General features: G+C 41.4%; 1 protein-coding gene across 3 annotated transcripts in view; it reads right to left on the bottom strand.

Annotated features, from left to right (window-relative positions):
- Bmper (BMP binding endothelial regulator) overlaps nt 1–16,165 on the bottom strand; it is a 251,492-nt gene that overhangs the window by 56,628 nt on the left and 178,699 nt on the right. The window contains exon 14 of one of the 3 annotated variants that reach the window (XM_040729929.1): nt 14,366–15,874. The exons of the other annotated variants lie outside the window; for them this stretch is intronic. Within the exon in view, the coding sequence (XP_040585863.1) occupies nt 15,778–15,874 (97 nt within the window). The 3' untranslated portion in view covers nt 14,366–15,777. Of the gene's footprint in view, nt 1–14,365; nt 15,875–16,165 lie in introns of those variants that run through there. 3 annotated transcript variants of the gene reach the window in all.

Below are 16,165 nucleotides of genomic sequence, written 5' to 3'. Positions count from 1 at the left end.
TGCGTAACAGACGGCAGGCCCTCGGGTCAATCTCGATCACACACACGAAAAATACTTAACAATAAGTGTGAATTATGGTATTACAAACACTGGCAAAAGCCCAGTATTTTAGGTGAATTCAGGAAAGTGTGGGGTCAGAAGTAGGTCTTTGGGAGGAGCTATGACAATGGTCAGAGGCACGGGCTCCACAACAATGAAATGTATCTCAAACCCTGGATCAACCCGATTCTTGCCTGGTGACCTTGACAACAATGTTAGCTTCTTTGGGTTCAGTTTCCTTAGTCCAACAAAGCAGAACATGCATTCAGATAAAGCCTTTGGCCTCTGCCTGGCATATAGCACTCAAAACCGTGCTCACAGCTACATTATCACCATTATTAACACTGTAAAGAATATTCATTCACCATCACTCCAGTTCTGAAGGCAGGGGCCCATTATCTAGAATGACAGTATTCCTTCCATTATCAGTCAACACCTGATCCAGACCCTCTCCCCGCAGCTCCTGAAGTAAACACAAACCCAAGCATTCCTGCAGTCCATGTTTGCCATTAAGGTCAATAAATCCTCCCGGTGGCCACAACGCTTTGGGTCAGTATCTGCTCAATGTCTTCTCTCCATAGCTTTGATCTCAAAGACAAAATGAAGCCTCTGATTTTCTGGTTTCCTTTTCATATGGAAAAGCATTCAGGGTTTTTGCAAGGTCTTCTTGCCCATGTGCTCGGAGCCTCCGGAGCACACCCTACCTTCCTGTACACATGGCTATTTGCTAGGGATGCAGCGTGGCAGCCAGCTCCCCCTTGTCTTCAAACTCCAAAGCTAGGTAAGTCAGTCAAGGTCATCCAAAACAGCCCTTTCATGTTAAAAGGAATGGCTCTGCTATCGATACCAGATTTCCCAGTTTCCTTGCAAAGGATTTATTTCTCCACTCGCTGTGCTCATTGACCAGACTCTAAAAGTTTGACACCTATAGAGAGGAAGTGGGTGGCTGTTCCAGGCACATCCTGTAGGCTGCTCTGGGTGCACAGGCCTGGGTTTCCTGTGTCTATCAGGACAGCTGGGAAACAGCTACAAAGCCCATTTGTATCTAGAATTCCTCCTTTTCCCTCACAGGACCTGGGCAGTTACCAGGTTGTCCTTGTACTGGCTCCACTGTGGGAAGCAGCTTACTAAAAAGAGAACTTTGGCTCTGAGTTCTGATTCTTGTATCACCATTATGTAGCTCAGCACATCTAACACTTCCCCTGGTCATGACCTTGTGATAGTAGAAGCAGTAAAGCATTTTGAATAATCAATCAATCAATAGATCAATTAATTATGAACATAAAGTAACATAAAGGGGTTTACTAGTGGACCTGGACTTTAACTGCCACTTTCAGTGGCAAAGTTTAGCTTCAAATCTTTTACTCAGGAATTAATTTAATTGCAGAGGGATAAAGGAAACCCATTCTTCCCCAGTCAAAAGCTGAAACTCTCAGAGAATTAAGCCTCAGACATCTCATGTGAAACTGGGCAGACTGCCCCTGTTACCCCCTATACCAGGAACTCATCAGAAATGCAAATGTCTATGTCTAGCCTTCCCCTGAACCCACTCACCTCTGTGAGTAGCCGTCATCCATGCGATTTGCACTGCTGACCTATCACACAGAATATGTAACACGTACTTAAAGCAACTATCTGATAAGCACACTCGCCAATGATCTCACACAACCTGTTTCCAAATGCTGACAGGTACCAGAGTGCTCCATCATGCCTGAGGGATGCTGGGGTACAGAACTAAGGATTTGTGCCCTTGCCTTCTGGCTTTCAAAACCCGGAAGCTGATGGCACGCTTCCCATCCTTCCACTGGGGTCCACAGCAGGCTCTTCCCAGCCTCCTTGTCTTTGACCACGAAATCCCTCAACAGTGGATGCAACAATTGATGCAGTATTTCCCTCGGTGCTGTGCCCAATCACACTCTTCCATTTGCTAGCTAATGCTCTTGATTTTTAACTTTAGAGATCAGCTACCTCCTGCAGGAAGCCATCGCTTAGGGGCTATAGATTCTCACAGTAGTCAGAATGTACTCTGTCAGAAACCACACCCTGCCTATGGGCCCTCCTGGCTGCTGTCTTACCTACCCTCTAACCAGCACTGCTTGATGCGAGCCTGAGGACCGGTTTATCTCATTCACTGGTCCATGCCCAGCACCTCCAACAATACCTTATCTAACTGTTCAATCAATCAATCTTGACTACAAAATAATGTGTGCCCCCTTTTTACATTCTAAGAATATATAACTACTTTACTTCATTGTTAACCAATTATTGGACATGAATAATTAACCATTTACCTGGAAAATAATGCTGATCTCAGATGTGAGGGTTCAGGAGATAAGTGGGATTGGGATGCATGATGTGAAATCCGCAATCAATTACAAGTATTCAAAAAAGTTTTAGAAACTTTGCTATTGTGAGTAGTTGGTCCCCGTCTACACTAGAGCCCTGTCTATATTCAAATGGTGGGAACAGATCAGCATCCTCTACTGACTTGCCAAGTCAGAAGGAAAAAGACTCAGGCTTAGAATTTCAGGTAAACCAAAAGCAAAGAGCTGAATCTTTGCAGAACACAAAAGCCCCAACGTTCTTTCACTTGTGTATATATAACATAAGGATTTAACATTTGTCAACTTGATTGGGGAATAGAGTCCTGGAGAACTGTCAGACACAGCCAACCCCAAGCTCTTCCTTGAGCCCTCCCATGCTCCTAGAGCAGCAGGGGGCCAGTGTGCCTTCTTTGCAATGCTCATGGCACTCCAGAATGCCAGCTAATTTCACAAGAATCTGTGCCTCTCCATGTGGTTTCACTGAGTCACAACGCTGAACTCAAAGCACATGCAAGTTCCAGCCAGTCCGTTTGTGGCCCGATGGACGCCAGCCCGTGCATGCCAACTCTGAGAACACCCATTCCCAGGTGCTGTTGATCTTGAAGAGTGCTGGCATCCTGCTGGCAATCCATGTTTTTCCAAAGGGCAGGCTGAAACCACAGGCACAGGCCTGTCTTCATGAGAACAAGACCTCGCTGGCACCATGGCCAGTGTAAGTGACCTCTTCAGTCACTCTGGGATTTACAAGAGAAACCTTATGTAGCCTCATGAGAACCAATGGGGCAAAGATAGTATCTGTCTTTCACAGTCAAAACTATGCAGATTCAGAGGGGCTAGAGCCCTACCCATGACCACTGTCACTTATTCCCTAACTTGTTCCAGAAAGGATTTAAGTCAGCTTACAGAGTGACACGCACAGTGAAATAAAATGTCATTCAGTGGATGAGAAAAACAGGAAAGATAAAATGAAACCAGGTTTGAAATTATTTTTTAAAAACAAAAGCAGTATCCTAAAGTTGTGTACAGTCAATAGAAGTGGGTCACAGACTTGGCCCTGAGTTGTCAGATAAACACTGGGAAAATAGGAAAAGTGCTGCCTGTCCGTTAAAGATCCAGACCTTTTCTCATAGGGGAGAAACTTGGACCCTGTTTTAGAAACTTTGCTACATACTTCACACACATATCCGATAACATCACATACTCCACCTAGCAAGGAGCAAGAGGAACCTAAGGCAATAAGACAGGCGATAATACAGAGAGCTTCCTCCCCAATAAGTGGTTCTTAAGAAAGAAATGCTAAGCTGCAGTTGGTACTTCAGTGTTAACCTCAAGTTAACAAGGGATAATGATGCTCATGCTATTATTGAAAAAAACAAAGGGTATCGACACCAAAATGGTTAAAATATATCAAAAATTCTTTCTTTCCTCATACCCCAAATTGTATGGAAAATAAACTAAGATGCATGATTTCTCTTCTTGGCCCCTGCCCTATAACAGCCTAGTAGGGACAGGTCCAATATTCTTTAAGTTGGGACCTATCTCATCCATCTTATAGAATTAGTTACCCTTCTGCACCTTAGCCTCAGTCCAATCCCATCAGTTGAAGTAATTTATGAAGAACACATTGCAGAAATTCTAATCCATTCCAAAGTAATGTCTGTTTTTGTTTTATTTTGTTTTAGGACAAGTATCAATTTCTGCACAAGATAGGAAGTTCTTCCAGATGGTTCAGAAATGACCGAGTATAATAAAAGAAAAACACTTCTTCAAGTGTGCACACCAGAAGGCCCAGGTCATTCAGAAGGCAAGCTCCACACAAAGTGGTTTTATATTTCAGTGAGTGAAATATTAATGATAAACTAGCTTGACAAGCACTCATCCTGTGCCAGGATGGGCGAGGGCCCAACATACAGAGTGCCAAAAAGGACTGTCACCACAAGCCACAAGGCAGTGTGATAGACCCTCTCACTGTCTCTGCTTCCACCTAGGCATCGATCCAAAGCTTCTCGAAGTCCCCAGCCCATTGCATTTACTCATAGGTAGAGGAACTCAGGTGGTGACTAGCCAGTTTGCTTACAAGAAGAATTTGACGCCCTGCCACACCATACTCCCCATTATTTTCTTCAAACATCAGCTGTAGCTAATTCCTCTTGGGGGCTTGTCCTCTCCACCATGGGGACTTTGATGGTGTCCTCACCAGCTCTCCTCATGCCGACAGTGCCCACTGGTAATCTTATTTGCTTAATTCAAATAATATAAAGTCAACTGCCTTCATTCTTACCTGTCGCATAACCCTGTTTTCCCCGTTGTGCTTATAAGCACAAAGGATAACCTCATTTCCATTTTTAGCTAGGATTTCTTTGAAGAACTTTGTGTCTCTTGTTCAGTCCATGGCAGTCATGCCTACCACAGTAGCTGGCCCACAGTAGATGCTCATCTGAAAGCTGTGGGAGGAAAGCGAATAAAGTCCTAAGCTCTTCTCAAGCACATAGCAAAAGAGAGATCTGTGAAAACTTTGTAGTTGGGGGAGGTATCTGGAACATTCCTGGCCACATTCTCCTACAGGGAACTGAACCAGGAGTCCCTGCCATCCCATATACTCAAGCCCCATGGGAGACTCGAGACCCTCCGCCTTCTTGGAGCCTCAAGTAACACTACAGTGAAATGAGAAAGTTGCTACTTATGCAGTCCCTGCTATTATAGATTCACAGGGCTTCCCACTTGCAAATAATGAAAATAAATGAAGTTACACCACATTGCTGCCTGCTTACCAAGAAGTAATCAAGCTGTTCTCTAACTATCCAAGAGAGATGCTACAAAATAATTAGTGTTTTGTGTGCCACGATGGCACTCATTCAAATCTGTGTTCAAAGGCCTCTTAATTACATCCAAAGGTAATTTTCTGAGAAGAAACATGATAAGGTTCTAGAATGTTTGTGCTTAGAATAAATTTAAAGCTTAAATTATAAAATCAAATTGAAATTGTTCTTAACCTTGGGATGGGAAGGTCGAGTAAAGGATAAACAGTCTTACCCAGAATGTCAAGCCTCTGGAATATCTTGCTTGGCAATGGCACTTTCTAGCCAAGGCCTTTGATAACCAGATATGTTAATAATGGAATTTAGAATGGAAGAGTGAAGCCGTGGAGAGTTCCACCTTCCAGAGGAGTAGAGACAAGGGCACCATGTTAGACTCCCAGGGAACCAACAGGGAAGATTCTTCCTATGGCCTAAGTGGAGACGAATGAAGGAAAGGTATAAAACACCACAAGATTTGAAGTAAAACTAGGAAAAGGCTCAAAGACAATAAGAGGGAAGCAATGTGATTTCATGTGAAGAAAGCTGACAGGTACTAGTGTGGAAGGCCAGCTGGTTCATCCAGGGCACACGGCGGTGCTACTAAAATAGAGGACTAATTTGAAGTCCTAAAGCCAACCAAGAAAGGCCAGGACAGAAACATCCATAAATGAAAGCATTGCACCAATTGTGATGTCAGACTGAAAGAGAAAGGTGCTCAAAGTCCAAGTAACATTAGAGTGAACTGGAAGGAGGCTGGATAATTTATGTCAACTTGACACAAGCTAGAATAGTTTGAAAGGAGGAAAACTGAATTGAAGAAATCTAGCTATACAGCATTTTCTTAATTGGTGACTGATGGAGAGGGCCTAACCCATTATAGGTGGGGCTGCCCCTGGGCTGGTGGTTCTGCGTTTTAAGAAAGCAGGTTGAGCAAGCCACAAGGAACAAACTAGTGAGTGAGTAGAACTCCTCCATGGCCTCTGCATCAGTTCCTGCCTCTGGGATCCTGCTCTATGTAAAGGTCCTGCCCCGACTTACTCGGTGATGAACAGTGATATGGAAGTGTAAGCCAAATTAATCTTTTCCTCTCAAGTTGCTTTTGGTCATTTTTTTAATCACAGCAACAGAAAGCAAACTAGAACAGAGGCAGAGTCTGTGCTCACTGGGAGCATCACAGTCCCTCAAAATACAGGAAGTACATACTTAGACACTGTGATAAGTGAGCCTGAAGATCAAGACCTTGAACAAAGGCAACAGAAGTTCCAACAGGAAGGATCAAGATGCAGATGGAAGTCGTGCTAAGAGAGCAGCCCTTCTAACCGTGGAAAGATTCTCAGAGAATCTTAAATACAGGACTGAGAAAGACAATAGTAACGTAAAGTGTGTGTGTGTGTGTGTGTGTGTGTTTGTGTGTGTGTGTGTGTGTGTAACACCATCAGGAACTCCCAGCCTAAGAGGCAGCATTTACAGGGGCCCTGGCTGACATCTTAGCTCTACCTCAGCTCAAACCAATGCACCAAACAAGCAAATATACAAACGAGGATATACCTAGGAGGCAGGAGCATAGACAAGGGCCAGATTCTGAGTCTATATTCTGTATTTGGTAGTCTAAACTGGGTGGTGGGCTGGGGGATAGGAATGAATATCTCAAAAAGTCCTACTATCAGTGAAACATTTTGAAGTTTTAAGATGGATTTGTAAGACTGAAATTGGTAGTTCGAACAATGGGGTGTCTAGTGCCACCTGGTGTCAGTATACCTTAATCCCAGAGACAGTGTAATAAACTCATTGGAAAATACGAGCTAAGGAAAGGAAAGTCAGAAGCATAATGCCATATTTTAGAGTGAATATGTCATTTAACTCAGAACTCCAGCTGTCAACAATCACTGCAAGCATATCAAAAATGTCCCGAGTATGCTTTTCTCTGGCATAATGGGAAATGACCTGGTTTTAATTATAGAATACAGTAGGAAGCTTGATAAAAGTTTTACAGACAAATATGAAGTTCTTGATCCTCACATGTATATCCCCTTTGGCTTCACAATGAATAGTTATTGTCATGTGTTGTGAGAAACAGTGGGGGTCATTCAGGAGGCTAGTGGTTGCACCTGAAAGAGAGCCACTGGGCACCTCACGCCATCACACGGCTATCACACTGTCCTCTCACATTCCATAGTCTCCTGCAAAGCCCTCAACCTTCTATCTCCCAGCACCTCACCGGGAAGGGACACACCTGTGGATCTGATATTATTCCACTCCTCACAGTTGTAAAATGCACCATATGGAAGAAGCAAAGAATATTTCCTAGTCTGGGAATCCCCCAAAGGGTTCCCCAACATGAACATGCAGACGAAGCTTGTATGCATTGGGTTCCTCTAAGCCAACCTCCATCACCTAGGTACCCTATTGCTGTGGATCCAGTAAATTTTAGGGATTCTATTGCTTTGAAGAGACACTATGACTAAGGCAGCTCTATTTTGTTTGTTTTGTTTTTTGTTTTTTGTTCTTTTTTTTTTTTAGACAGGTTTCTCTGTGTAGTACTGTTTGTCTTGGAACTCACCCTATAGACCAGGCTGGCCTCCAACTCATTAAGATCCACCTTTCTCTGACTCCTAAGTGGTAGGATTAAATACCTGCACCACTACTTCCCAGCTGCCAAGGCAAAACTCTATAAAAGAAACCATTTAATTGGGGTTAGTTTATAATTTCACAAGTCTCAACAGACATAAGAAAATTGAAAACACAGACTGAATCCTACCTGACAATCATAGATAAAAACTTGATGTCATCAGCAATAGAAAAGGCAAAAAGTACACAAATTTATACTCATGCAAAACGAACAATTCACTATCAAATGAGATTGTGTGAACTCAAGAAGGAAGTTAAGACCTTTGAAGAACTGAAAGAAAAAAAAGAACATCATACCCAAATCTATAGGACACAATGAAGGTGGTTCTAAAGGCAACTCATAGAACTAAGTGCACATAAAACACATATGTACATACATAGATACATACATACATAGATAGATACATACATACAAACATACATGCATACATACATAGATACATACATACACACACACACGCATACATACATACAATATCCAGAGAGATCCCATATTAGTAACTTAATGGTACACCTGAAAGCTCCAGAAAAACAGAAAGAAATAGTGTTCAAAAGTAGTAGATGGAAAAAAAATCAAACTCAGGGCTGAAATCAATAAAGCAGAAATAAAGAAAAAAACAGTACATTGAATCAATGAAATTAGATTGACAAACTCTTAGCCAAATTAACCAAAAGATGGAGACAGAAGATGCAAATTAATAGAGATTAAAAGAGAGATAGCACAACATATACTGAGGAAATCCAGGAACCATACCAACATACTTCTTTTTTTTTTTGTTTGGTTTTTTGAAACAGGGTTTTTCTGTGGCTTTGGAGGCTGTCTGGTGATGCACGCCTTTAATCCCAGCACTTGGGAGGCAGAGGTAGGCTAATCTCTGTGAGTTCGAGACCAACCTGGTCTACAAAAACTAGTTCCAAAGACCTTTTTTGTATCTAATGAAATGATCATGTGGTTTTTGTCATTTAATCTGTTCAAACTCCTCCATTTCTTTTAGTTTTTCCAGTTTTGTTGATACATATAACCTACTAAAATCAAATTAAGATGAAATAAATAATTAAACAGACCAAAAACCTCCAGTGAAATAGGAGCAGTATCTGAAAGTCTCCAACTAGGACCAGAATGATTCAACACAGAATTCTACTAGACCTTCAAAAAGGAGTTCATGCTAATACCCCTCAAATGATTCTACAAAATGGGAACTGAAGAAACACTGCTTTTTATGAGTTCACAATTACCTGATACCTAAACCACAATGAAGAAAAATAATTGCAGACAAATTTCCCTTATGAACATAGATGCAAAAATTCTAAATAAAATACTTGCAAAGTGAATTATCCGCCATGATTGAATAGGCTTGATCACAGATATGCTGGGAATGTTTGATAAATGCTATTATCTGAACAGATTAAATGAACAAAAAACATATGATCATTTCATTAGATACAGGAAAGACCTTTGACAAAATTTAACATACCTTTATGATAAAAGTCTTGGAGAGACAAGGACTATAAGGGAGATAATCTAACATAATAAAGAGAATTGACAGACAGTCACAGTCAACATCAGCATAAACAGAGAGAAACTCAAAGCATTTCTACTCAAATCTGGAATAAGACAAGGATTACTACTCTCTCCATAGCTCTTCAATATAGTACTTAAGGTCTTAGCTAGAACAACAACACAACTGAAGGCCATCAAATGAACACAACTGAGAAAGAAGTCAAAGTACCTTTATTTACACATGATATGATTTTATACAAAAGAGACCCTAAAGACTCAACCAGAAACTTTTATCCAAGTAGCAAGATACAAAAGTAATAGACAAATATCAATAGCTTTCCTATATACAAATGACAGAGAAAGAAATCAATAATAGTAACTTTAAGAATACACGTCAAAGATATGCTTTAATCAAGCAAGTGAAAGACTGAATAAACAAATTAAAAAATAAAAACTTTAAGGTATTGAAGAAAAAATTCAGAAGATATCAAGATGGAAAGATCATCTGTGTTCAAGAATCGGTAGGAAAATGGCTATTCTACCAAAAGCAATCTACAGATTTAATGCAGTTCCCATCAAAACTCCAACAGATTTTCACATAAATTTCAATGCCCAACTTCATATGGAAACACACAAGCACACACACACACACACAGAGAGAGAGAGAGAGAGAGAGAGAGAGAGAGAGAGAGAGAGAGAGAGAGAGAGAGGAGAATGGAGGAGAGAGACAGGGACCTAAGACAGAGACAGGGACAGGGAGAAAGAAAACGACTTGAAAAGAACTGCTGAAAGTGTCACCAGCCCAGATTTCAAGTGTTATTACGGAACTATAAATGAATATAGCATGATATCAGCATAAAAGCAGTTGGTTAATGGAATAAATTGAAGTATGCACCAGAGTTTTGATAAGACTGCATCTTCAATAATAGTGCAACTGAAATTGTAGGGCTATTTATAGAATGAAAATAGAGTCGTATCTATCATGCTGCATAAAAATCACCTCCAAGTGGATCAAGGACCTGAACATAACACCAGATACCCTGAATCTGATAGAAAAAGCATGGAATAGGCTTGAAATAATTGGTATAGGAAAGGACTTTCTGAACAGGTATGGGCATTAAGATCAACAATTAATAAATGGAATCCCTTGGAAAAGCTTTTCTATGGCAAAGAACACCGTCATTAGAGTAAAGCATGAGCCTACAGAATGGGAAAATCATTTACCAATTATACATCTAATGGTGGGTTAGTACCTAGAACATATGAAGCACTAAAAAGAAACTTAACACTGAGGAAACAAATAACCCAATTTAAAATGGGGTATAGAACTAAATAGAGAATTCTCAAAAGGTTAAACACAAACAACTGAGAAACACTTAAAAGAAATGTCCAACATCCTTAGCCACCAGGGAAATGGAAATTAAAATACTTACCCTAGCCAGTATGGTTGAGATCAATAAAACAAATGACAGCACATGCTATCGAGGATGCAGGGAGAGCAGTACACTTACTCATTGTTGATACAAGTGCAAACCAGTATAGCCACTATGGAAATCAGTGTGGACTTCCTCAGAAAACTGGACAGTACTTTACTTCAATATCCAGCTACACCACTCTTGGCTGTATACACAGTGGATTCATCCATGTTTGTTGCTGCTTTATTCATAACAGTCAGAAATCTGCAACAGCCTAGAAGTCCATCGCCAGATGAATGGGTGGATGGATGGATGGATGGATGAATGGATGGATGGATGATGAAAATGTGGCACATTTACACAATGGAATACAATTCACAATTCATGTAAAGAAAACTGAAATTCACAGATAAATGGATGGAGCTACAAACAGTCATTCTGAGTGAGGTAATCTAGACCCCATAAGAAAAATGTGCAATGTGTTCTCTTATACGTGGATGCTAACTTTTAGCTTTTGATATGTGTGCTACCATCAAAGTGATCACGGGTTGGGCAAATGGTAAAGGACCAGTAGGAAGAAAGGTATCTACCAACAGAAAGAGAATATAGTGTTATGAAAAGATAAAGGGAAACAGGAATCAGAAGATTAAATCAGAGAGGGAGATTAGGGTAAAGTAGGGTAGGGGGATCAAACACTTAAGGCCTCTAGAAAAACTATATGGAAACCTACTATTGTAGAACCTTTTTAAATTATATACATATATGGAAGCAATTTAAATGAAGCTACCATATTATAGAAAAGACAATGCCCCCAAATAGACATCTTATACTATCAAGTAAAACCTCCAGCACCAGGAATGTTTTATATATTGTTGAGTTCTTAGACAAAGGGGTCCTGTGGAACTACCCAAACATCACAGGCTACTGCCAAGGCTATTGTTGCTCTTCATATCCTAATGATAAGGCCCTAAGTGCTGTGTACAACACTTACTCATGCCACTGCACATGGATAAGTCCAGCTAGTGTCCAACTAGTAGCTTCATCCAGCTAACTAGCACACATGGGGCTGGAAGAGATTCTGTACACTACTGGAAGGGAAAAGTAATCATCAAAATTACCCAGCTACAATCCACAAAACCTACAACACCAACCTGACTACAAAATGTCCTGGTCCAATAGTGGCACAGATGTTATGGGAATAACAGACTTTTTAAAAAATTGGACTTAGGGCCCACTCCATGAGATGGAACACATGCCTGACACTGATGAAGTGCCAAAGAACCTGAGACTAAAAAGATATTGGCCTACTTTTCTTCTGCTAAAAAGAACATGACAACAAAATGACTCCTAATGTCATACTGCTATGTGGTAGTTTGAATGAGAGTGGCCCCCATAAGGCTCATATATTTGCAAGTTTAGTCCCAAGTTAGTGAACTGTTTTGAGAAGTAGCAGAAGAATTAACATGGAAGAAGTATGTCACTGGGGGTGGACTTTGAAATTTAAAGAGCCCATTGCAAGATTCAGTGTCACTTTCTGCCTGCCCTCAGTTATGGCTCCAGCATCATGCCTATTTTCATGTCATCATGGTCTCCACCATGATGATAATGGATTAACCCTCTAAAACTGTAAGCAAGCTACAAATTAAATGCTTTATTTTATGAGTTGACTTGGTCATGATGTCTCTTCACAGCAATAGAAGAGTGACTAAGACATTCTGTGCCCATGATCAGAGCCTCACTCAGCTCTTATCAGAGAAATGTCTTCTTGTAGTAGTTGGAAATTAACACAGAGACCCACAACAGGTCACAAAGAGTCAGAAGCTTTGAAAATTCAGCACCAAATGGGATGCCTTCATCAAACCCACCCTGCCTCAAGACTCAGGGATCTGTGCAGAAGAGGAGGTAAAAAGGTTGTAAAAGCCAGAGGTGGTTAATGACTGACTCTAGGAGGCAGTGTCTTCCAGACACAATAGGAATGATGCACACATGAATGCAGAGATGATGGTAGCATGCACAAAAACTCCTGGATAAGTTCAAGCCAGATAAAATCCTAGCACTGAAAAGGGGAAGTAAATACAGATTCCCACCCATAACCAGGAAGCTGTTTGCAAGTGATGCCTGCTGGGAAAGAAATAATCTGTTTTCCCCAGTGCACTGTCATTAGGTTTACCAACCACAATCAAGGGAGGACCCTATGCCCAGGAGTCATTGGCCAACACAGAAAGCACCATTGTTTTAGTTGGGTTCTTTTAGCATTTAAAAAATTTATTGTTTGTTTTGATTTTTTTTTGAGAAATAAGCATGAAGTTGGATGGTAGGGAAGTGAGAATGATCTGGGAAGAGTGTGGGGAGAGAAACATGATTAAATATATTCTAAATAATTGTTTTAACGCTTGCGCCCTGGGAACCATGCCCCATTAAGAACCATGCAGGCATGCGGTGGCCTCTAAATGTGTGGGTTCCACTGTACTTCATGACCACATCTTGAAATTTCTGTACTGGAATGTGATCCTGCCCTGACTTCAGAATCCTGTACGCAACACTATGGGGCGTTGACTTTCCTCAGATTTGCCCATACTGTGTCCTGACCTCTGCCCCAAGGCTGCTCGGCTGGGTGTCTCTAGGAAACTCAGTTGTGGTGGGGAGAGGAGCTGACACAGGCTGCTAAACATCATGAGGGCAGCTGTGAGAGGCAGAGGTGCCGTGCCTCTTGGGCTTCTCAGTTGGCAACTGGGGCCCCAACAGAAGCAGCATGAGGCTGAGGGAGATGTGAAGGGACAAGACATGAGCTAGCTGCCTCACCGCTTTCCACAGACAGGCCTATGTGTGAATCCAAATACAATCCACAACAGTTGTCACCTCACTGAACGCTACAAGCCCTCAAACTGCAAGAATGGTTCAGATCACCCTAGTAAAGAATAATGCAAAACATTATTACATGTGCCTATTATTTAAGGAAAGCGCAAGTAGGAAAATGAAGACTCAAGACACATGTCAACACTCTCAACATTTTTACATAATTTGATACTAATCATTTCATCATTTCATGCCCAAACATATTCTACTGGCTATTTAAAGAAAATTTTTGTGATCACAAGGGATTTGATCATATCTCAAAAATTCTACATCAAGTTATCCCACTCAAACTGATGTATAAATAAAAACAAAAATTGGCAAAATCTTAAGTTTCCTAAAGGATAAAAAAGTAAGCATTGACGTTATGCAGTTTTCTTTTATTCTTCTATAAATTTTTAAATGTTTGGACAAAGATACTGAATTAGGTAAAGGACGAGAATGAAATAGAGTACAAATTCTATTTTCAAAAGTAAATAATTCAAAAGTCAAATTTATTTTGACTTTATAGAAAAAATTACCATATATAGAATAGCCTTTGTGGAAAGTGTCATGAACTTAGGGACACTCAGAAGAGGAAACACTGTGAGAAATACACTTCACCCTGTCACAAATACATAGACGTGTGTGTGTGTGTGTGTGTGTGTGTGTGTGTGTGTGTGTGTGTGTAAGAAAAAGAGAAACAAAACTTGCTTCTTCATCAGTAAAGGACAGATACTTCTTTGGAGGATAAGAAAAAATAAAACTACAGCGTAATTTATGCTAGTGGTATCTCTGAAATCAAGGCAACAGGTCCTTGTCCTATAAGAAATCAATTAATATATCACAGTCACGATACTGAGCACCTAGTCAGGATGATTTCAGAAACTCTACCTGTGCTTTCAAGCACACTAGGCAAACTTGGAAGCTGTGGGATGGCAAGTGATTGCTGCTTTTATGATCCCTTCTAGAACAGAAGTCATCACACAACAATGGGTCACTGCGGCCTTGACTAGCACTTCTTCAATGTCACGAGAGACAAACGGTTTCTTTTTCAAATGGTTTATTTTCAAATTGTTCAAGATTTTGTCAGCAAGAACCTAAAAATCTCTGTGTCTCTGTGATGAGATCAGGGATTGCCAGCGATTAGAGAGCTGAAGAACTGAGCGGGGCTCAAGAGGGTCCCCAAAGAAAATCAGGGGACACGTGTCTGCCGCCTGCAACACCAAACCGCCATGTGCCTTCACTCCTCTGAACAATGGTCTTGCCAGTGTCAGATGAGGTATGCGGAGCTCTGTTGGCTTCGCAGTGGTTACAGCTGGAAAGTGACAGGCTTCTGACTGGCTCCAGATTGTTGTCAACATGTGAAGAGCTAATCCTCAGTCCCCTGCTTCAGAAAGTCTACCACCAAACCCTGCAATTGGGCACCTGTAGAGCACTACATATTACCAGTCTTCACCTCTGTTCTTTTCAAAGAGAGGAGGAAAACTCAGGACCTCCCCAATACCATCCCTCCCTCTTCAGGGTGAGGGAGGACACATCCTCCTGCTGTGGAGTCAGAGTGGTGATAGGGTATGTGGCTGGAGGATTGTCTAGATTTCTCCCCCAAAGTGTTCCTGTCATTTCCAGAAAAGAGAAGAAGACCCGAGACCACTCTACACCATGCCATGCCATTGACAGGCAGAGCACAAGCCAATTCCCCACAACATCCCACCTTATTCTGCATGTTCAAAGGACTCAAGAGCATGCCCGACTTTGCCCTGGCTCACCACATCAAGCCTGATATAAACACTATGCACCATGCTGCTACAGCTGCTGCAGACCTTTTAAAGGGCAGAAGCAGGCAACCACCTGACCACTGAAAGATTCAACTCCTTCTGGTTTTGTGCATTGAATTGGCTCTTGGGACATGTGCCAAAGACAAGTTATTCTCCTAACTAACTCAAAGGAGTTAGCAATAATTAAATCCCCAGAGACAAAAGACATGGCAATTTGAGGGAAAAAAATTTCTATATCCCTGCTCTCTGATTTTCAGTGAAATCCTTTGAAGAGATAAGCAGATGAGGCCAAAGAATGGTACAGTCACTCCATCCTATTTTCAGCAAAGAGTCCAATATACGGCTTCAGCTAGAGTGGGAGTGCTTCCAAAGGAGGCCTTTTCATGTTTGTCTTCGAATTGATAGTAGAGGAAATGGTGGCGGCCAACAATTCCAGAACCTCCAGCTCTTTGGTTCAAAACCTCAATAAGTATGGATAGCAGTTCTTATTGTCCCAACTCCACAGACAGATGAAGCAAGGCTTGTAGAGTAAGGCTGGACAGCCTGGAGGTCCTGAAAGCTGGGAGTTCACAATAAAGACCCTCTTAATTATTATGTTCTCCCAAGTCCCACCAGACAGCAAGATTCGAAATAATTCTGGGTCATCCAGGTGGTGAACTCATCCACAATCCCCAATTAGGACTCGGTAGGAAAGAGGCGGAGCCAATCTCAGGGGCAGAACGGGGAAACATAAAGGAACTCAAAGGATTCAAACTATAACAGGAAAATGGCTGAAAGAGCCGAATGACTAAAGCCAAATGGTTTGGCAGACACAGCCATGCCTGGGGATCTGTGATGACAGGGACAGTCT

Source organism: Mesocricetus auratus, unplaced genomic scaffold (assembly GCF_017639785.1).
Source record: "Mesocricetus auratus isolate SY011 unplaced genomic scaffold, BCM_Maur_2.0 Super-Scaffold_100022, whole genome shotgun sequence".
NCBI classification, from domain to species: domain Eukaryota; kingdom Metazoa; phylum Chordata; class Mammalia; order Rodentia; family Cricetidae; genus Mesocricetus; species Mesocricetus auratus.
The sequence above is the reverse complement of the archived record's forward strand: the minus strand, read 5'-3'. Positions and strand labels throughout refer to the sequence as shown.